Source organism: Rattus norvegicus, chromosome 6 (assembly GCF_021556685.1).
Source record: "Rattus norvegicus strain SHRSP/BbbUtx chromosome 6, alternate assembly SHRSP_T2T, whole genome shotgun sequence".
In the NCBI taxonomy this organism is placed as follows: domain Eukaryota; kingdom Metazoa; phylum Chordata; class Mammalia; order Rodentia; family Muridae; genus Rattus; species Rattus norvegicus.
The window spans coordinates 107,432,246-107,454,228 of record NC_141539.1 but is presented as its reverse complement, the minus strand read 5'-3'; the positions used below and the strand labels follow the sequence as shown (position 1 = coordinate 107,454,228).

General features: G+C 46.8%; 1 protein-coding gene and 1 long non-coding RNA gene across 3 annotated transcripts in view; one reads left to right on the top strand and one right to left on the bottom strand.

Moving 5' to 3' along the window:
- The window catches only part of LOC148005378 (uncharacterized), a 65,413-nt gene that overhangs the window by 39,678 nt on the left and 3,752 nt on the right, over window positions 1-21,983 (top strand). The window contains exons 1-4 of one of the 2 annotated variants that reach the window (XR_015623181.1): window positions 11,186-11,757; window positions 13,878-13,989; window positions 14,408-14,524; window positions 17,021-17,220. This is a non-coding gene — a long non-coding RNA (uncharacterized LOC148005378). Of the gene's footprint in view, window positions 1-11,185; window positions 11,758-13,877; window positions 13,990-14,407; window positions 14,525-17,020; window positions 17,221-21,983 lie in introns of those variants that run through there. The other variant, XR_015623180.1, reaches the window with a different exon arrangement.
- The window catches only part of Ttc9 (tetratricopeptide repeat domain 9), a 34,820-nt gene continuing 17,952 nt past the window's right edge, over window positions 5,116-21,983 (bottom strand). The window contains 2 exon segments of the mRNA NM_001134731.1: window positions 5,116-6,561; window positions 9,065-9,247. Of these exon segments, the coding sequence (NP_001128203.1) occupies window positions 6,482-6,561; window positions 9,065-9,247 (263 nt within the window). The 3' untranslated portion in view covers window positions 5,116-6,481.

Sequence of the window (21,983 nt, the reverse complement as noted above, 5' to 3'; positions counted from 1 at the left end):
GGGAGGAGAGAGGAGGAGGAAGAAGAGGAGGAGGAGGAAGAGAAGGAGGAAGAGGAGGAGTGAGAAAATCAAGGTGGAGATGACAGAGCATGATGATCCAGATGCAGGTGGACTAGGTCAATTTTATCTTGTCTAGGTGGGCGTTTTCTATCTTTATTAATTGGCAGTGAATTTATTGGGCAGTTATATTGTGGATTGAGAATTTAACATATAAATCTGATTGATAAATTACAAGTTTCTAGAACTTGGATTTTACCAGGCTACAGGGGATGTGAGCAAAGTTCCCGGCGGGCAGAGAGACAGTCTGGAGAGAGCGGCTATAGAATGCCTGGTGCCATGCTAGAATGGCCCTCAGAGAGTGATGTGTGGGTCAGGCGTGGTAACAACCCGCCAAGGGGACAGTGTGAGAAAGCAGCTGGCAGAGAGACAGCTGGAGCATGGGGCTCCCGCGGATCTGCGTGGAGTGGGAACTCATGGGAACCCTGGTAGCCACCAAACCATTTTTTTTTACTGCAACATATGTGTTTCTTAAGTTAGGGGCTTTGTGAGTAAATTTTGGTTTAGGGGAAAGAGTATTGTTTGCCAGGAGCAAACCGGCCCAAGTTCCTGTCCCAGCTGAACAGCTTAGAAGCTGTGTGGCCTTCCGTAGATCACCAGACTGGATTTGACCGGTCGTGTGTATGAGAGGATATGGCGATTCCCTCAAGCTTCCTTCCACTCTTGACCTTTAAGACACGGCAATGTAGGCCTCCTTCCAGACAAGCTGTTCAGCAGTAGCTGAGTCCCAACCTTTCTCAGAGGCCAACGCCTCCGCTCCCTGTCCTATGTCTTAGCAAGTATTAATAGCCAAAGGCCTGCTGCGTGCGGTTTTTAATAGAATCCAATTTCGGTCCATTTAGAGTGGGACTTTTCATGCTGACTTGGTAATTTGAACTATGCCACGCCTGATGGACAGAGTGCATTTTCTCTGCCTCCACCACCTGCCCGGGCTGCTGTGGCACTGGATACAGAGGGTACATCTTCATCATAGGGGCTGCTGACCGGGTGTGTGACTGCACAGTGGTCACGTGACGGGAATACCAAGGGCACCGGAAGTCGAGGGGATGATTTTTCCTTCTATTTCCCAACACTTGCTTCTTCCTTGCAGCATGGCGGCTGCCTGTCCTCTTGGGTGGATTGTCAGGAAGAAGACTGTGTTGCTCTTTGGATATGACCAGAGGGCAGTGGGTCCTGGAAATAATCAGAATGTTTCCCATCGATTGCTATGGAGAGGGCATGAGGGTGCCATTCAGGGCTCATTCTGTTTCCTGCCACCCTTCCCAAAAAAACTTGTCCCACTGACCAGAGTTATACAAGGACTTTTAGAGAGCTGAGTGTGAGGACAGGGAGGGCAGGCACAGAGGTATCATCGCTCTGTAAGTGAGGAAAATTGAGGCTGAGGAGGGTGGGGAGAAAATAGTAGTTCATTCTGTGCTTACTCTGAGGCAGGTAGTAGCTGGGGGCCAGCTATTTCTTAATCCTCACACCCTTCTACGTAAGTGAGGAAAATGAATCAGAAAGTCACTACCTCTGTGTCACACAACCAGTAGACAGTTCAGTGGGCACTGTGACAGAGCTTCACTTGTCCACTGTAAGAAGTCACATGTTCTGAAGTGAAGCGGCCGGGTGCTCTGTCTGAGAGCTGCTCCCTAACTTACCCAGTCATCACGCTAATGGCCTGGGCATTACCCCTGGGTGTCCGGTTCATTGAGTCTGAGGCCGAGCCTAAGAACATGCACTTAGAAACATGCCTAAGAAAGCTCAAGTGATTGTGGTGGTTTGGAAAGCAAGGGCTGGGGCACACGGCTTCTCTGCCGTGCCTCAGTCATGCAAGTTCTCCTCTCTCAGAGGCACAGACTAGTCCAGCCCTGACGTTTTACCACAAGCAATATCCGCCGTCGAATCCACTGTTCATCCATTGCAGGGGCCGTGCCCAGCAGCTTCTAAGCACCTACAATGGCAGGCATTCTGGTTGCAAAGAAACCTGAGCGCCTGCTTTGGGGACCACCAGGGCAAGGGACAGGGGGCTGTAAAGAGGACATTCTTGCCAGGTGGTGTTGGCTCAAGCCTTTAATCTTGAAACTCAGGAGGCAGAGGCAGGAGCTGGTCTGAGTGAGTTCCATGAGAGCCAGGGTTAAACCCTGTCTAAAAAACAAACAAACAAAAACAATGACATTCTGATTAGTTGTGGGGGACACTGGGCAGAGACAAGGAGGCTTTGCTTTAGGAACACAGACTAAGGTCTGGGGAGTGATCCTGGGTCAGCACTCACAAGACTTACAAGGCAAGGATGGGAGGAAGTGCTAGTAATGTCTAAGTGCTAAGGAACAGGGGCCAGCATAGAATGCCTACAGACCCAGCTCAGTGGCTTTGGGCTACATGGCTGCAGAATGGAGGATACTTGAAGAGGGCCAGAGATGATGGAGAGAGATGGTACAGGAAAGACCTTGAGCATTAGTTAAGGGCTTTGGTTTTTGACTTTTATCTTAAGGATGATGGCATGTGATGAAGGATTTTGAAGCTGTTAGGAGCGCCGGTTCAGATTGTCTTTTAGACGTGAGGGTCTAAGATACAGGCAGGAAAAGCTGGCAACATGGAGCAGGTCAGTTGCAGAATCAGGAGTTTATGTTTGTCGAAAAGCACCATAAATGAAATCTGAAAGCAAAGCACTTGGAAACCCTGTCGCACTTCTTGACAAAAATAATATTCTTAAAGTTACAAATAGATAATAAAGGTAAACATAGGTAAAGATAAGCATATCGTATCAAATAAATAGGAAATTCACAAAGAAATACAAACAGTCAACAAGTGTATGAAAATGTTCTTCACTGGTAATCAAAGAAAGCTAAAGCAAGAGGTTGAAATACCACCGACATACTGTTATTTGCCTATCAAATTGGCAAAGACTTGATAAGTGGTAAAACTTAGTGCTTTTCAGGGTCCAGAGAGCAGGGTGCAAACAGGACAGCATCTGGGTACAAACTTTCTACAGGGTGTTGGCAACATGTATCAAAATCCTTAAAAATAGTCACGCAATTTCCTTCTCGAATTATATCCTAAGGAACTCGCCACAGACGTGTGCAAAATTTAGCAACAAGAATGTCCATTACAACAGTATTTACAGTAAAGACTGGAAACAGGTGAAATCACCCGCGTTTGTGGACAGGTTACAAAGTAAAGATCTGCCCATACCGTGAGGATGCTATCAGGAAAGTCCAAGAGACACGCCGGAATGCCCACAACATATTACATAAAGCAACAGGGGGGAAAAGCATCTGACATGCGACCACTTGTGAGTGACAAAAGAATATATATACATATCTTTGAAAAACGAGAATCTCTGGGGGGGGTAGGGGGGGAGGTGGTACACAAGAAACCAGAGGAAAACTACCTGTGGGCAGAGGGGAAGAAGAGTTCCTTTCAACTACAGAGTTTGTGTACTATCTGCATTTTACAGACCTGTGCATATTTGCATATTCTAAAATATAAATACACATTTGAAAAGTAACTCAAGAGTATATACAGCACGATCCAGTTTTCTTCATTAAAAAAACAAAAACAAAAACAAAAAAGAAAAAAAAAACCAAACCCAAAAGCTGGTGAGAATAGAGTACACATTCATACCAAGGAGAAGGAAAAATGAAAGTGTCCTCTTAGTGCTAGTGTGATGAGTGTCAGCCTCAACTTTCCTTGCATGTTCTACAACACATGTGTGCGGCTTCTATAACTCAATTGTGTGCCAAAGGGTCGCTCACAGAAGTCCTGGCAGACGACAGTGCAGGGCAGATCTGTGCTGTCTGCACAATTCAGCGGTGGCACCGGCCGGGTCTGCGATTAGAGTGCAGTCGTTGGTTTTAGGAGATTCGGAAGAAGGAAGAGAAATAGCTCTCTGCAGACTCTGCTGACACATGAACAGAAAATTCATCCTTACCACCCCCTCGTGCTAACTAATACTCCAGAGGTGGGAGGGGGGTCCATTTAAGTCTGGATCACAATGAATGGAGTTCCCACAAGCGTATATATCTGAGTGCACTCGTTGTGCTTTTCCAAACGTTCTCTTTGGGGTGACAATGGTTTTATTCTGATGAATATGGCCCTTCCCCCAACGCATTCAATCAAGCAAGCGTTCTCCCTCCTCTTTGCTGGAAATTAGAACCAAAACCATGGCTAATGCACTGAAGAGCAAAGGAGGAGCCTGTCAGTTTGAACTCATTCTGTAATCCACCTCTGACCTCATTTTCGTCCTTCAGATCCTAATGGTTTGTGAGCTTATCACCTCTGAGCTTGGGGATGGCATGGAGGGCTGAGGGGATGGGTATAGGCAGATGCCAGGGCTGAGAGTAGTTTGGGGTTGGGGTCGTGAGAAGTCATTTTGGAGGAAGAAAACGGAACATGTTCGAAGTCCGAGAAAGTGGTCCTGGGACGGCTTTTTCCTTTTCTTCTTCTCCAGAGGCACTGTGGGGCTCTGGGTATCTCTAGCATCTTCCTGCAGCCCCCCCCCGCTGAGAGCGTTTTGGGGAGCTGTGTTTGGAGATTTAAGCTATGCTGCTGGCTTCTGGGCCCTTCAGCAGTGACCAGATCTTGCCCTGGCAAAGCAACTGCTTAAACGAATAACCCATGTTAACTTTGTGTCTGCCTTCAGTCTTTGCCCATCCTTTCTCACTGCTGGCCACACAGTGAGGAAGGCCAGGTGGGCTTCATGCTGCCCCATCAGCAAATAGAACGACCAACACCAACACAGACGGAATTGCCAGTTCTGTTGTCTTTTTCCTGGCTGGCCACTGCTCAAACCACTAGGGATTCTGGCTTCTGGTCTCTTTCTGTCTTGCCTATGTAAATAGAACGGGGCCGGGAATTGATGTGTGAATCATGCTTCAACTTCCTGGAGATTGCTCTGTTCTCAAACAGTTGTAACTGTCTGACAGAGCGGCAGCTAAGCATGCGATAGTCGCCAGAGCTCTGGAAACAGTCAGGTCTGATTCAATCCTAGCCATGTCCTGTGATTTTCCCAGCTGTCTGTCTTCTCCATCATCTGGGAAAGAGATCCCACCGAGTGAGCACATGAAAGAAACGAGATTGTCCGTGTAACGATCTGAAGATAGTGCATTTAATAAATCCTAACTATTAACATTATTGCATCTGTATATATTTTAATTTTATACAATAGTGTCTCGCTAAGTCACACGAAAAATACATGAAAGTGCCTTGAAAACGTTTAAGCGTCATATACGTTAATGGTGTCATTGGTGATAATCTCATAGGTTTCTCAGCTTTCCTGTCTTCGTGAAGGCTGGGACTCTGTCCTGTATTGCACTATGGTGGGCGACCAGTAAGCCCTCGGGAAATGTTTCAACACAGCACAGCATAAAGAGCATGTGTGTCAGGAGGCCAGGCTGGGACCCAATTAGTTTAAGGCAGGGGAGTCAGTCTGCAGTCCAAATTTATCCATTCAACAAAAAGTTGTTATGTGCTAGATACTGAATTTTTTGTCAAAAACGGGGGTGAGGTGTACAAATTCCCACAAAACCTATTCCTGAAGGGGTTTCCGTAATCCTGGCCCACTCCCAAAAGCACAAAGGCTGTGGCCAACATGATGCAAATAGTCTTGGTCTAAGGGCCACCGGCTTTACCGGAAGCTGTAGGCCACTCTGCCTGAGGGACAGTGAGGGAAGAGAAGGGAGCAGACTGCTTCCAACAGAAATGACCTGAACGGATGCCTGTGAGTTAGTTTTTATTTATATTGATTAGTCTAATCCCTCAGTCCACCCAAGGCTCTTTCCCTCCTCTGTCACCTACCCAGTGTGCTCTGCCCCCAACCTTTTCACCCCGCCCTTCTGCTATTACAGCTGCCGGCTAGCTGGGGGTGGGGGAATGGTATGTGTGGTCACCAGAGGCCACTGAGAGTGGGCCTTAATGGCATGTGAATCCTGGCAAAGACCGGACCTCGCAGTGGGAGAAAAGAAACTACAAGCCTAGACAAGTCCGGGGATGTGGCAGGCGCTCAGGTGACTGAGGGGGCGGAAGGAAATCTACAATCTCAGCATTGGTCTGACCAATGGTTATTGCGTTCATCAGCCCCGATTCCCTTCAGATGCTTCTCTGATCCACTGGGAAGCTGCAGAAGGATCCAGACTGTGCTCCACAAGCGCCACGCTCAGAGCCAGTCAAAGACACAGGACCACCCCCAGTCCACGAGACTCTTGCCCATCTGTCCCATTTGCTGGCGTAGTAGAGAAGAGGATAAGTCCATGTTTGGGCTGCTCACCAAGGTCCAAGAACGCCTCTCACCTTCTGACAGACAAGAGTTGGGGCAGCAACAGGATGAGCAACAGAAGTACAGGAAGAGCTGGGAAGGGGAGAGAACCCACGTCGGGACTCTCCACCACCGGGTGCCTGGAAGTCCCTGGTCAGGTGTGAGTGTGGCTCGAGAGAGGCTGCTTTGTTACATGGCTTCTTTCTCCCTTTGAGAACATCTGCTGAGTTTCATCTCCGTCAGCTGGATGTACCGAATCACATTGGTGTCTGCGAGGAGAGAAAACACACCTCAGGGACTACCCAGTCAGGATTATGGTGGTGTCTTCAGAGAAGGGGGCAAGAGCTCCATGACAGGCTAGACTCACTCAGCCAAGGTCCCTTCTGCCTTACCCTAGGAGCGGCAGAGAGAGCAGCCAGATGCCAGTCTTCCCTCCCCCACACTGCTTCTTTGGCAAATATGACAGGCCTACTATGACCAGATGACGGGGGCAGGAAGTGCTTGCCTCCTGACACCGGAAGTGCTTGCCCCTGACACCGGAAGTGGTGCTGTCAGTGGTGTTAGTGCAGTTAGCTGAGAGCCTGCTTGACACTAACCCTCAGGCAAGCCCCTAACTTCTCTATCCCCGTGTCTCATTAACAAGAAACAACATTCATTTTTAATGTATTCTTGGGATTTTTTTTTAAGTTAAAAAAAATGTTGCTTACAGCTGGGTGTAGTTATAAAGGGGTTGTTGCTCAGGCTAGTCTGGAACTCCTGCAGTCAAGTGATATTCTTGCCGCTGTTCCCCAGGTACCTGGGGCTGCAGGTGTACACCACAGGGCTTGCTTGAGCTTGACTTTTTTAAGCCTTCATTAGCCCATCTAGCCCTTCTTATAATCTTCAAGGCATGTATCCTGACCCTCACTGTGGCAAAAGGGAAGACTGGGACTTAGGAAGGTTAAGATGCACGAGGAACCACATATTGCAGCCTCCTTCTTTAATCCCAGCACTTGGGTGGCAGGTCTCTGTGAGTTTAAAGCCAGTCTGGTCTACATAGTGAGTTCTAGGACAGCCTGGAGTATTTAGAAAGACCCTGGCAGCAAAACAAAACAAACGAAACAGAAAACCACAACCGAATAACCAACAAAAACCACCCAAAACCTCAACAAGATGAGGTGGTGATGGGCATGTCTGCCCAAGCCTAATTCTCTTGGACATCATAGTAGCCTTCTCAGAGTCGCTGTGGGGGCCAGAAGAGGGAGGTCTAAAAGTGCTTAATTCCACAATCAATGAACATGAGACGAATGTGTTGTTTTACTTAACTAAGAGCTTAACATAACTCGTCTTATTTTCGTCATTTTAAATATTGCCAGATACACACTCCCCAGCCGGAGCGTTCTCTCCTAATTTCAGTCCTTATGGTGAGTGAGTGGTGCACAGCACGCTAGAGTCACTGAGCTCTGACTGCCCACAGCGTAAGAATCACACTGCCACCTGGGGTACCTACTTGTGGCAGTAACAATGGTAATGCCCCATGTTTAAAAACTCTAGGCACAACATCCTGGACTGGCAGAGAGCAGGCGCTCAAGAAAACTCTTGGATGAGTCCGCTTTTAGTTCCAAAGGTGCTTAGTTCCAATGTCGGTAGACCACACTTTGTTCACAGAAAATAATAAGCCGACCATATGTAAAAATAGAGATATATTATTTTAAAAAGACAAAGAAAGAATATGGTTGGATGTTAGCCACTTGAGAAGTTCTTAAAGATGGATTGGGGGAAATCTTGCCATGCTAACGGATCAACCACATGACATCAGGCCATAGTCACTGGAGAGGCTTTCAGACCCCCTGCCCTAAAACAGCCTCCCCTTTACTGTGCCTCATTTCCTTCAGAGCACTCATTACTGCCAAATACGAATCATCTACTTGTCCATCTGTGAGCCTCCTCCATCATAGTGAACGCTCCTTGCTGGTGTGGTGGCACACACTTGTAATCCCAGCACTTGGGAGGCAGAAGGTTGAGGAGCCTGGTTGATACAGCAAGACTTTGTCTCGAGGGGGGAAAAAAGACAAAAAGAAACTAAATGAAAAACAAACCCAAATAAAACAAGTAACTCTTCCCTGTGTTGCCCAGGCTGCTCTCGAACTCCTAGGCTTAAGAGATGCTCCTACTACAGCTTCCTGAATGCTAGGACTACAAGCACAGGGCGCTGGACATGGCAACAGCCTTCTTGGCTCATGGCACTTTGCCCACTGCACTGCCTCTACAAATACTCACAGAATGAAAGAGTGACTGGGGGACCTAATATGTATGATTAGGGAAGGCCAGCTGATTGGAGAAGTCAGTGCATGCTTCCGGAAAGATGCTGGGCATCAGAGGTTTCTGTTCCCTTCTGTCTTGTCAGTCAAATGTGGATTCATGGAAAAGGGAGGCAGCTTAACATCTACACCCCTGGGGCCTGGTACAGCTTGTGCTGCATAGCAAGAACTCTGTGGGTATCTACAGCGAAGAGGCCTAGCTTTGAGCCGAGAAAGGCAAAGACCAATTCTACCAGTTCTATAGTGTATCTGAAGAGAAGGGATGCCCAAGGTCCCTGGAACCCAGATCCCAGGAAAGTTATGGACCTGGTGCCCTCATCATTCCAGGTCTTGCCTACACCCGAGCCCTTGTTTTCTATCTCTGGCCCCACCTAGTTCTGCCAGCCACAGATGCCATCTTCTGCGATGAATGAGCCCCAGGAGTTGTCAGGGGCGTCTATGGCGAGAATGCAGGGATCTCTGTCTCTCTCACCTGAGGGTTGTCGGGTCCTTGCTTCCTTTAGGTAGTAGAGAGCTTTGTCATAGTCCCCAAGATGATAGAAGGCCACACCAGCCCTGTAAAGAGCCTTGAAGTTCTCTCCTTCCTTCTTCAGGACCTTGAGGCAGTACTCCTTGACTCGCTCATAATTTACCAGCTCAGCCTGGAGCAGGCAGGCTGTGGAAGAGGGAAAAATAAAGAGGAAATGCCATTACAAAACCAGAGGCTACAATACCTTCAGCCGGCTAGCCATGGCCCGCATGGGTACCAGGATCTTACAAGTTCAGCCCGGCCCATCCCTGTAGATGACAATGTCGTCATGTTCCGGTGCTAAACATCCCTGCCTCATTCGTTCATCCCAGAGGATATTGAGCACAATTGAGGCCTCCGCTGGGGTTTATGCTGTGGAATCTGCCATTCAGAAGTCACTGGTTATAGAACCAGTTTCACCACCAGCAAGTCACACGACTTTAAGCACGGTACATAGACTTGTATCATGGATCAAATTATGTCTCCCCCTAAAAGATACACGGGGTATTATCAGCTGTCAGTACGTGAGAACGTGACCTTGTTTAGTGACAGGATCTTAGAGGTAATTGTATTAAAAGCAGGTCACTAGAGTAGGCCCAAATCTGATGTGACTGCTGTCCTTATGAAGGGGGAATTGTGCACACAGGGAAGTGTCACAGACAGAAGGCAGCTGGCAGTGCCTATAGCAAGGAATGCCTGATACTCCCAGAGGGTAGGGATGAGAATCTGGCTGGGCCAGGAAGTGGACTTCAGAAAACGGAACAAACTTTCCATCTCAGGCCTCCAAAAGAAACAACCACCAACACCCTGACTTTGGACTTCTAGCCTCCAGAGTCAGACGATAACATATCTGTGTGACAGAAGCCATCTAGATTGTAGGGCTTTGTTACAGAAGCCCCAGAAAGAAGCTATCAAAGGCAAGGGTAACAAGGCTAGCTAATACCTGTTGATTGCTTGCCTTATGCCGGAGGCCAGTCTCACCATTCTGTGCATTTATCTGATGTGATCCTCAGAATATTATGGTGTGGGTAGTATTAGCATTCCATTTTACAGATAAGGATAGTGGAGCCTTCAAGAATGTAAGGGTGTTCCTGAGAGTGCACAGTGTGTAAGAGACAAGGATAAGCCTAGAGTCTGCCTTATCAGGTTGTGTGTTATGAGGTACAAAATAATGACCAGAAACTTACTTAATATGTGGCTTGGCAAGCAAGGAAAGGTCAAACGGTGATCGTTAACGTCATTCTGACTCTGTTCAGCTTGTACCAGGGACACGGGCCCTGACCTCCATCTTGGCAGGCCTTGGTCTCTCTTTGCTCCTGCATGTTTCCATGGTTCTTTAGAATAGGAGCTTTCTGATGGACTAGTGACCAGCTCACACAGAGCCCATTCATGACATGGAACCCTGAGAGTTCACGAAAGAGGAAGCTAAGGGGGGCAGGTAGGTGCTCATTCTGTAATTAGCCATGTCAGATAAGTTCATATAGAATGGGTGAAAATCCTCCCTTGAAGGGGCAGGATGAGAGTGTTCCTGGACCATCTTGGAAAGGTGTTGAAATCTTGGGTCCTGGGCACCTCACTGTGAGTCTGCTGAGACATTTCCACCATATTTAGGACGTAATAGCAGAGAGGTTTATCGTACACGCCGGAAAGGCTACAGGGAGGGGAGAGGGGGAAGGCATCTGTCTTTTCCTTCAAATAAGAGACGGTGGCCACCCAAAGCCACCCAAGGCCCATGGGGAACTGGAGGGGATGCTGACAGACGTGTGAATCTTTTCTGGTATTCAAATGAGAAGGGTCTTCACAACACTTGCAATCTTAATTAATTAGTTTTTTGAGACAGGGTCTCACCGTGTAGTCCTGAGTGGCTTGGAAATCTCTATGTAGACTAGGCTGGCCTCAAATGAACAGAGCTCTACGTGCCTCTGCCTTCTGTGTGCATGAGAGGCACCTGCCTTCTGTGTGCATGAGAGGTGTGTATGGACGCCCAGTGACTGACTTTAATCTTAAGAGTTCTGATTTCACTGTGTCCACCCTTTCCCCAACATCGCATTGCACATTCTGAATGCAAACCCCATCCTTTTGCAGACTAACAGGTGAACCACAAAACCTCAGCCTGAGGATAAGAGAACCAGGAAGTGAAAGAGATCAAGAAACCAACCCACCAGGTTTTTCTGGCTGTTCACCCGGAGTAACAAGCTGTTGGTGTACCAGAGACACCCTCTCCATGAGCTGATGTCACAACCCCCCCTCTACCCGTACCCTGCCCGGCCCAGCCACCTTCAGCAGTGGGGTCCTGGACTCCTCCAACTTCCCCGGCTCCAGGATCTGCTCACAGGGAGAGCTTTGAAAGCTGTTCTTGGATGTGATCCCATTGACAGCTACCTACCTCTGTGGGACCTACATCTGCTCTTAGGGCAGAAGGATTTCCTGTGTGTAGCTTCCTGTGCCCTGTGTGACGCCTTCTCTGACCAGGCACAGCACCTACTTCTGGTCTCACTCTCCACCTCTAAACAAACACTTCTGTTTATTGACCTGGACAGTCTAGGAAACAGGCCACTGCTTCTTTCAAAATAGTTACTGGATGTCTAAAGCATCGGAGAAAGGAGGAGGCTGGAAATTGGAAAGCCCCACCTTCTTCCACCCCATAATAGAAAAAGGCAAGTACAGTGACCTATTTGGCCCTCAGCTCATAAAAACGTTTCTAAATCCCTTGTAGGGAATCCTATGGGAACTGGGGCACTTGGCTATGGACCAGGGTTCAGACTTGATAGGAGGCAAGGCCTAGCTTGTTAGTAACAGGGCGTGGAACCCCTGCTCACACTGGAGGCAGCACCCAGGGAGGCCGAGATGTGGGCAGCCTTCCAGAGTAAGGCTGAAGCAGAAGGTGGAACTTGAGAGGTGGAACCCAGATAAGAAGCTAGGTGCCAGGCCAGGGTTTGAAAGAAGATGCAGGTGGAGAGGGTGAGAGGCTGTAAGTGACCTGAGCTCTACCTGCAGGTGACACAGCGGCACCTCTATCTTTAGGAAGGGGAATTCTCTAAGTATGTGTAACCAATCTATAGTAAGACAAAACATTTGTAAGCATCTTTGAGTGTGGAGGAACTTAAGATAAGGAGACAGGCTGCTCCCAACCATCCATCCTTTTGTGGGCCTGAAGTTAGCAGGGGCTTTTCATAGTAAGTGTGTGTGTGTCTGTGTGCGTGTGCATGTGCGTGTGCGTGTGTGTGTGTGTGTGTGTGTGTGTGTGTGTGTGTGTGTGTGAAGGAAGTGTGGTGATAGTTGTCTCCTGAGAGGCTCTGGCAGAGCCTGACAAATACAGACGCAGATGCTCGCAACCAATCATTGAACTGAGAATGGGGTCCCCAGTGAAGGAGTTAGGAGAAGGACTGAAGGAGCTGAAGGGGTTTGCAACCCCATAGGAAGAACAACAATATCAATGAACCAGACCCCCCAGAGTGCCTAGGGACTAAACTACCAACCAAAGTGTACTTCATGGAGGGACCCATGGCTCCAGGTGCATATGTAGCAGAGGATGGCCTTGTCTGGCATCAATGGGAGGGGAGGCCCTTGGTCCTGTGGTGGCTCAATGCCCAGCAGAGGGGAATGCCAGGATGGTGAGGTGGGAGTGGATGGATGGGTGTGGGAACACCCTTTTAGAAGCAGGGGGAGGAGCATGGCGTAGGGGGTTTGTGGAGGGGAAACTGGGAAGGGGGATACCATTTGAAATGTAAATAAATAAAATAACCAATAAGAAAAGAAAAGAAAGTGTGGCATATGGACACATGAGTGTGCACAAAGCACTGTGTATATGTGTGCAGAGGCCAGAAGAGGTGTAGGGTATTGTGGTCTAGCATTTTCCATTTTATTCCCTTGATACAGTCTTCCTCACTGAACCCGGACCTGGGCTGGTGGCCAACACCAGCAAACTTCTTGTCTTTTTCACATCCTCGTATGAGCTATGCTTACAGACATGCCTACGACCACATCTGGCTTTCATGTGGGTCCTGAGATCTGAACTCAGGTCCCCACGATCATACAGCATGCACTCTTACACAGCTCCCCAGCTCCCAGCCCCTTACAGTAAAGTGTCCCTCACTCGCTTGTCAGAGCCAGGCTCAGCACATCAGATACTCTGTCTTTAAACCTCCACAACTCTGTGGAACAGGTTCTATTTTTAGGCTCCTTCATAAATGATAAAATTGAGTTTGGAGAAATTAAGCAACTTGCTGAAGGTCGCTGAACTAGAGGGGTGCAGAACTGGGCTATCAGGCCATTCCTGCCAGACTCCCAGAGTGTGCCAGAATACTGGAGTGTCTGCATTTGAGGCTCTCAGAAACCCAGGCCACTCCTGGGAAGAAAGAGCACCTTGCAAGTACTGTGTCCAAGAGCATCAGGTGAAAGTGTGCTTTGTGGAACACAGACTCTGGGTGGGAAAATGGCACAAGGTACTCCCTGCCCCATGTGTTTTTAACCTGTAGCCACAGGCCATATGTATCCCTGGCTAGCTATGGCTGTGACCCAACCCATTAGTAGATGTCATATTATGGACACCCCTAGCCTATCCCCTGGGTTGAGAGACTGCTGAGAAATCGAGTGTTACATTGTAAGGGAAGGGGCAGAGTGGAAACACTACTGGACTAGGGGAGGGGCCTGCATTTAACCTAAAGCACCAGGGGATGTCTTCCCGAAAGAGTGACATTTAAGATGAAAGGGAAATATTGGTAGTTTCTAACTTTACCATATGAACACTGGGGGCCAGGACACTTTTTTGTTACAGGAAGAAGTGCATCGTGGGACAGTTAGCATCACTTCATCAAACACTAATTGTGACGATTGACAAATATACCCTCCCCCACCCACCCAGACATTGCTAAATATCCCCTGGAAAGGTAAAACCACTCCTGTTTGAACATGACTGGTCTAAGGGAAACTAAGAAAGGTTTTCTAGGCAGGGTGGGAAGAGAGATGAGAGGAGGAAGAGACAGGCACACATCGAGAGGGAACACCCATGTAGACATTTGCAGGGATTGTCTGAGGGACCCCAAGAAGCCACATCAGGTCAGAGGGGAGAGCCCATTGGAGATCCTGAAAGAAAAATGAAGCTGGAAAAGCAAGAAACCAAGACACTCAGACCTCCTTTCCCTTTTGGGGTGTGGGTTTTCAGGATATTCAACCAAAGTGGAACTGGATAGGCAGACGTGTGTGACATCTGGTGGGCGGAGCTAGCTAGGACAGGGGAAACCCTGTTGTATCTTCCTGTTCCTCTTTGAGTCTGAGCCCTTCGTCCACATTTTCTTGGTACTTTAGACTCACTGCTGAGGACGAAGCATCTTTTCACTCTGTTGCAATCTGCTCTCTGTTGGAATTGAAGTTGAGTTGTGCCGCGGGTCACAGACCAATATTCCCTAGATTGGGAGTCAGAAGGTGAGACTTTGCTCCCCTCTTTGCCTCTAACCAACATTACAAAAATCATTTTCCCTTCTTCAGGCCTTGGCTCTCTATCTGCTAAACCGGGGGCCTAAAATCTACTAATATGTAGTAGCTTCTACCGTCCTTTTAGATCCAGCAGCCTCTGAAAACACTGTTGGCCTCTTTATGGAAGAATACAGTTGTTTTTCTGCTTCCTTGATAGAAGGAATCCCATCTTTCCTGCTGAGTGAGGTATCTTCTTTAGGGGAATATGGTCAGTATGAGAAGACAATGGTCAAGAGGTGAGATGACATAACAGTTGCACCCGAGTGAGTGCATTCTTCTCTCTCTCTCCTCTCTCCCTCCCTTCCTCTCTATGTATGTATGTATGTGTGTGTGTGTGTGTGTGTGTGTATATATATATATATATATATATATATATATATATATACAGTGTGTGTGTGTGTGTGTGTGTGTGTGTGTGTGTAGACTGGATGAGAGTTGGAGGTGATCTTCCAAGGCAAGGCCTTCAGGAAGGTTCTTTCTTGAAGTGAAGCTTTTAAACTAAGCATTAAATCAAGAAGATAAGTCATCTGTCTGTCCGTCCACCTTCCTCCCTCCCTCCCCCTCCCCCCCTCTCTCCCTCTCTCTTCATTCTTCACTCTTTTTTTTTTTTTGGTTCTTTTTTTCGGAGCTGGGGACCGAACCCAGGGCCTTGTGCTTCCTAGGTAAGCGCTCTACCACTGAGCTAAATCCCCAGCCCCTCATTCTTCACTCTTAATGTATTAAGAGTCAAACCCAGGGCCTAGCGCATGTTAGGCAGGCAATCTACCATTGACCTATAGTCTCCAGACTCACTGGAGACAAAGCTGCATCCTGGGGACAGCACGGTGGGCTCAATCCGGCCTCTGAAGAGGTAGCTATTTGGCAGTAAGAGTTGCATGCTGGGAGATATGTCCATACTGGACACGTGATGCTGGGCCCAGGCTCTGCAAAAACCACCTCCTAAGAGCCTCCTTGAAAACGGGTCATTAGTTTTCTGATTTCTAAGTTTTCTGAGAAGTCTGAATGAACACGTCTGGAGTTGCTTAGGCAACAGAGACTGGAGGAATCAAGACACACTTCATTCGTGCTTCAGAAGAACCAGAAGGGTGGTGGTGGCAGTAGCTGGTGTGTGTGATTTACGGGGTGACGTCTGTACATTTCCAACCACTCCAAACACAAATTCCTTTGGGACTGCCTACTTGGTGGTTGGGATACGATTTTACGAAAAGGGTTGGCAGGCTATTTCAACTCCACAAAGACATCTATGTTCATAAAAATTAGAGAATTGGTGACTCAGGAGCTTCAAGCACACCCATGAACACAGAAAGTATGATATTCCCCAGAGCAACCACCCTGAGGCCTCAGGCTACAGCGCCAATGACAGGATCTTCTCTCATCCTGGCACCTGTTCTGTTGCTGTTTTTTTCTGGTGCATCCAGGGCATAGCGACTGCCTGGGCAAGATGCCACCAACTGGCACAAGATGAAGAGAACCCAAAGGAGAGGAAGAACAAGTTCATGCAGTCACTGACTTCTTACCGCTGACTCACTACTGTGCTCTTACCGGGCGAACGGAAGGGAAGCAGGAACTGGATGGGAAGGAAGGAGCCACCTGGGGTTGGGCAGGAGAAGGAACCCACTCTACACAGCTGTTTCACTGTACTGAGTTGTCTGTCTTCCCAAAACACATGTAAGCGTCCTAACCCTCAGCGAATGTGATCTTATTCAGAGATTAAAAACCAAAACCAGAAAAAAAACCAAAGCAAAACAAAAACCACACAAAACCCCTGTGCTGATTTAATCAAGAGAAGGTCATTAGAGACCATTACAGAAAGCCATAACTGGTCAGAATGCAGAGAACCACTGACCATGTAGAACCCAGCCTCAACTGATAGATCTACAACACAATCCCCATCCCCCAAGGCTCAGGGAACAATCAAGGAAGGAATTGCTGAAAGATTGTTAAGAACTGGAGGACCAGGAAGTGTGCTGGGAACAGGCCCTTACAGCTCTAATGGAGAAGCTTCGTTCCTGAAATCTCAACAGTATGGCTGCATGCATGTACAAGACCTGAACAATTCCAACACCAGTTAACATCCCAGCATGGATGAGGGAACTCTCAAGGGTCCACCCCTCAATAAAGAGTGACAACCAATTAAGAACTCTGAAAGAGGAAGCATTAACTAGTCATGCCCAGGGGTGAGCTCCCTAATTGGTTATCCAATGTTAAGTAGTGAGCCTTTAAAAACGTATACATGCAGGTGACACTGAACAAAATCAGCAGGTCGTGCCTATATATTTACTCACACACACATGCATAAAAATAGTAATTAAAGAAAAAGAAGCCATGTATTTGAGGGAGGGCATGGGAGGAGTTGGGGGAAAGAGGAAGGTGGAATGATGTAATTGTAGTTTTTTTTTTTAAGAGGATGTGTTGAAGTAGGCCTTAATCCAATGTCTCTAAAAGGGGGAAGCATGGATGAACAGAGACATAAATGGAGAGAGACTACAGGAAGAGACACAGTGATCCCTGAGGCTATCCGGTATTAAGATAAACGTCTATTTCTCAACCTTCAGGATGGACTATCCCTGCTGCCCTCTTGACCGCAGACTCTCGGCCTCCAGAGTGCTGTGGCACTCTCTTTTCTTGACTCTAAGGCCTCCAAGGTGAGATAATTTATTGTAGCCCTAGAGAAGCAACGCTATCTTCCCATGAGGAGGCCCAGGAGCAGCTATTACATACTTGGGGGAGGGAGATTTTTATCCAATTCATCAAATTATTTGACACGTTCTTCAATGTATTTCAAGGAACACTGGCACAGTAGTACAGCGGAAAGAGTGAAGGATCCGGACAGAGGTGACGTTTGGAATATTTAATGACTGAGCTAGATGACAACCACTCTGGGGCACCCAGGCTGCGTATCTGTCCCAGGTCTGGAGATACCGTCCTGGGCTGGAATCTGAGCTCTGCTACTTCCTAGCAGGGCCTTGGACAAGTTTGTCCAAATCCTAGACCTCCCTTCTGTGTTCAGTGGGTTAATAGCGCCTCAGAGCACTATAGATAAAATGATGTCAGTTGAATGTGTGTGTGTGTGTGTGTGTGTGTGTGTGTGTGTGTGTATGTTTTATGCAGTACTGGAACCAACCCATTCTCACTAATACTGCTTCTTAAGGAAGCCTCTTACAAATATTGTCTACCCAGCAATGTGCACATGGATTACAGAAACTTCTATCCTGAGTCCCCCAACACACAGTTACAGCGGTACATTTTTTTTATTGGATTTTTTTAATTTACATTTCAAATGTTATTCCTTTTCCCAGTTTCCTGGACATAAGCCCCCTATCCCATCCCCCTCCCCTTCTTCTATAAGGATGTTTCCCCTTCCCATCCACCCCCCTTCCTGCCCCCCGACATTCCCCTACACTGAGGGTCCAACCTTGGCAGGACCAAGGGCTTCTCCTTCCATTGATGCTCAACAAGGCCATCCTCTTCTACATATGCAGTAGGAGCCATGGGTCAGTCCATTTATATAGTCTTTGGGTAGTGGTTTAGTCCCTGGGAGATCTGGTTGGTTGGCATTGTTCTTATGAGGTTTCAATAGTGCATTCTTGAGAATAAGTTGCAAGACCCGGCTTCACCTTTCCACAAAAGTGCCGGTTTTCTCTTCTGCATTTACACGTTTTTGATTTCTTGTTTTTGTTTCATGGTCTGCTATGTATGGAGTCCCACCTGTTCCAGCCACTCCCCAAATCTAGACTTGACCCAACTTTGCCTTCCTTGCCAATCTTCCTCCCAGTGGTGTATATTTTCCTCATCGGGTTTGGTAAATACAGAATGTAATTTTAAAAGATGCTGTGAAGCCAGGAAGAGAAGATGGGGCTGGGGAAGGGGATAGAAAGTTCCAGGTCTATTTTCTCTCTTTCACAGGAGCCTGGGGTGACCTCCACCATTTACATGACAAAACCTCAGGCTCTGCTCTGCCTGCCCTCAGCCTTTTCCCTGTCTTAATGGATTGCAAGTCCCAGCTCAATGACAGCCTTGGGCTGGTGTAAGCAACAGCCACAAGTCACAGGACACAAGAACAAGGAACCTAAAGGCTTAGCAACAAAAAATGAATCTGAATGGGTTGTCCCTAGCTCCGTACAGCACTGGGAGAGCCTATGAAGGCAGAGGAAACATTTTAGCAGAAGCTAGGTTACCTGCTCAGTTTAGAAGGTGACCCCAGCATAATAATTTGCCCTGTACTCTGGATGATGACACCTCATCTCTCAGCCTCTTAGGGTTGAAAAATGGTAAATACAGAGGTTGGCTGTGGTTGGCAGCTGGTTTTCCTTGTAGGCTTGTGGGAAAATGTCACTCAAGTGCTAGCTCTGAAATCTAGAGAAACCCAGTCTGGAGAGTGTTTCTCCTAAAATAACTCATAGAGGTTTATCTAATATGGGGTCCCTGTACCATACACAGGACCCCAAGGACTATAGGGCCTGTGTACCCCGATTTTCTAGCACTTGAGAGCTAGAAATCTTTTAAAATTTTATTTTTTGGATGTTTTATGTAGTTACATTTCAAATGTTATCCACTTCTCCCCTCTCCCAGTGCTTCTCTTTTGATGTTGATTTTTGCATTACTGTGAACCGAACCTCAGCCATGCTAAGAAAGCACTTTACTTCTGACTGCCCTCCTTTCATTTATTTATTTATTTTTCTGATCTATTATTAGTTTTTTGAGCTGTTCATACAATGTATTTTATTAATATTCACCCCATCCCCCAAACTCATCGCATAGCTGTACCCACTTCCCCATTCACCCACCTTTGCGTCTTTTCCAATCTATCAAGTTCAACTTGAGTTGCCCGTATACTCTAGATTGTGTGACCATCCACTCCCACGTAGTGTCTACTAGGGGCCACGCCCTTAAAGAAAACTGATTCTCCCTCTCCCAGCAGCTGTCATCTCCTAATAGCTTCTCAGTTAGGGGTGAGACTTTATAGCCCAGCTCCTCTCTCCATGCTGGGGTTTTGTCTGGCTTGAGTTTGCACAGCTCCTGTGTCGCTGCCCTGCTGTGTCTGGAAAATGCTATTTCCTTATAGTCGGCCACCACCTCTGCCTTTTACAAAAATCTTTCTGATCCCCTCTCCCACGATGATCTAGGAGCCCTGGGAGGCGAGGGCATAGATGTTCCACTCAGGGCTGAGTTTCATTCTCTGCAGCTTGACCAGTTGAGGTCTCGGCTCCTCACTGTCTACCACATAAACTCCTCTGTTGAGAGTTGAGAGGTGCAGCCGTGCGCACCAGTTTACGATAAATTATCAGGAGCTGCCTCGATACTATGTCCATTTAGCAGAAGAACAGTGGTAGATTCTCCCTTAGGGCCTATGACATGTTTAGTCACGGGTTCTCGAGCCAGACAAAAGTGCTAGGAATGGGTTCCATCTTGTGGAACAGGCTTTTAGTCAAATCAGAAGATGCCCGGTTACTCCTTGCACCATCGCAGCGAGCATATCCTGCCAGGCTGGTCATTATTATAGCTTTCAGGTTTACATTGGGGTGAGACTGCTGATTACCCTTCTGGTAGTGTGCATAACCCCTTCCAGAACCATAAAAACTAGCCAGTAGGCATGAATTTTGCAGGTGAGTTACCAGATTGAGTTTTCCATATTCTATACTTCAAAGCACCAGTGTGGTCAGTATCAAGGTCTTAGTGCCAAATTCTGGAGCATGGTAACCAAGAGCTATGACAATAGCCTGTAGCGACAATTTTGGAGGTTTTGTTTCTTTGAAGAACACAGAAATATTGTAAAAATAAGTTTCCACTTTAAACTCAGGTGTTGGATATGGGGCTCCTTCCGACAGCCCACAACAGCTGACTATGATCTACCTGGTGCTCTAGCAGGGGTGTAATTTTGCCAGTGGCAGATAGTTTCTGAGATTCTGTGATACTGGCAATTCTGAGGACTTTTCTGAGGGAATATAAAATCTAGGGCTCTAAGAGGTGCGTGTTGGTTGTTGGTTGCTGGTTGTTGGTTATTTGATGTTGGTTGCTGTTGGTCATGGTTTAAGTGATGGTGTGCAAAGAAGAAAAGAAGAAATTAGATATCCTGCTGACTGAGATCAAAGTTGCCTCAAGAAACTCAACACCTTAACAGTAGGAAGTAGTCTAAAGAGAATGTCACCTCCTGTCCCCTCTCCAATCTAGGAGTTGAAAGGGTGGAAACGGAAAAAGAGTGGAGAAAGGGGGAAGAAAGAAGAATCCATAATGTAGCCAAGGACAATAGCCTAATATGTCAGGGGTACATGGTAACTCACTGGTCATCAACTTCAAAAGAGGTAACTCCATTCCTGGAGCTGGGATTTTTTTGTCTGTTAGCCTGTGGTAGAAGGGAAAGTGTTGCCCCATTATAGCTCTAAATAAACATTTCATATATGTGTATGTATGTATCTTATCATATATCACATATATGTATGTATATATCTTAGGAAGAATCTCTAGGCATAGGTTTCCAAATGGCTTTTCCTTAAGGTCTTTGGTGTTATTTACTCCTCCGCACTCCTTCCCTTAAGGCATCTTAATCCGTTCTGTTCTATTATTTCTCTTTAACCCTTTATAGCACGATGGTCTATCTCCTTTCTTTTGAATACTCTCTCCACGTCTCTATACTAATTTCCTGACCTCTATAGGTGTTCCAAAACACACACACACACACACACACACACACACACGCATGCACACACCCCTGAAGATTCAAAGCTAGCATTCACAATGAGAGAAAACACGAAACCTTTGCCTTTCTGGGTCTGGGTTACCTCACTCAGAATGATTGTTTCCAGTTCCATCCATTTACCTGTGAATTTCATAATTTTGTTTTTCTTAATAGTTGAATAATTTTCCATTGTGTAAATGTACCACATCTTCATTGTCCACTCACCAGTGGATAGACATTCTATTTCCATTTTCTGGCTGTTGTGAATAAAGCAGTGATTGTGGATGAGTATATCTATAGTAGGATATAATATAATATAATATAATATAATATAATATAATATAATATATGTATATATTAGGATATTTATGTACTTTGGGTATATAAGAAACTGTATAGCTAGATCCTGTGTTAGATCTATTTCTAGCTTTTTTGTGGAACCTTCAATACTGATTTCCATAGTGGCTGCTCCAGTTTGCACTCCCACCAGCAGTGAACAAGTGTTTCCCTCCCTTCATCCAGGCCAACATTGTTTTCATTTTTAAAATCTTTATTTTCAGATGGACTCTCACTAAATTACCCAGGCTTGCCTTGGACCCGTCATCTCCTTCTGCCTTAGCCTCCTGAATAACAGATTACAAATCTGTGTTTCTTTTCTCTTTTAAAAAAAGATTTATTATCTATGTGTGCATGCCATATGTGTGCAGGTACCTGTGGAGGTCAGAAAAGGTC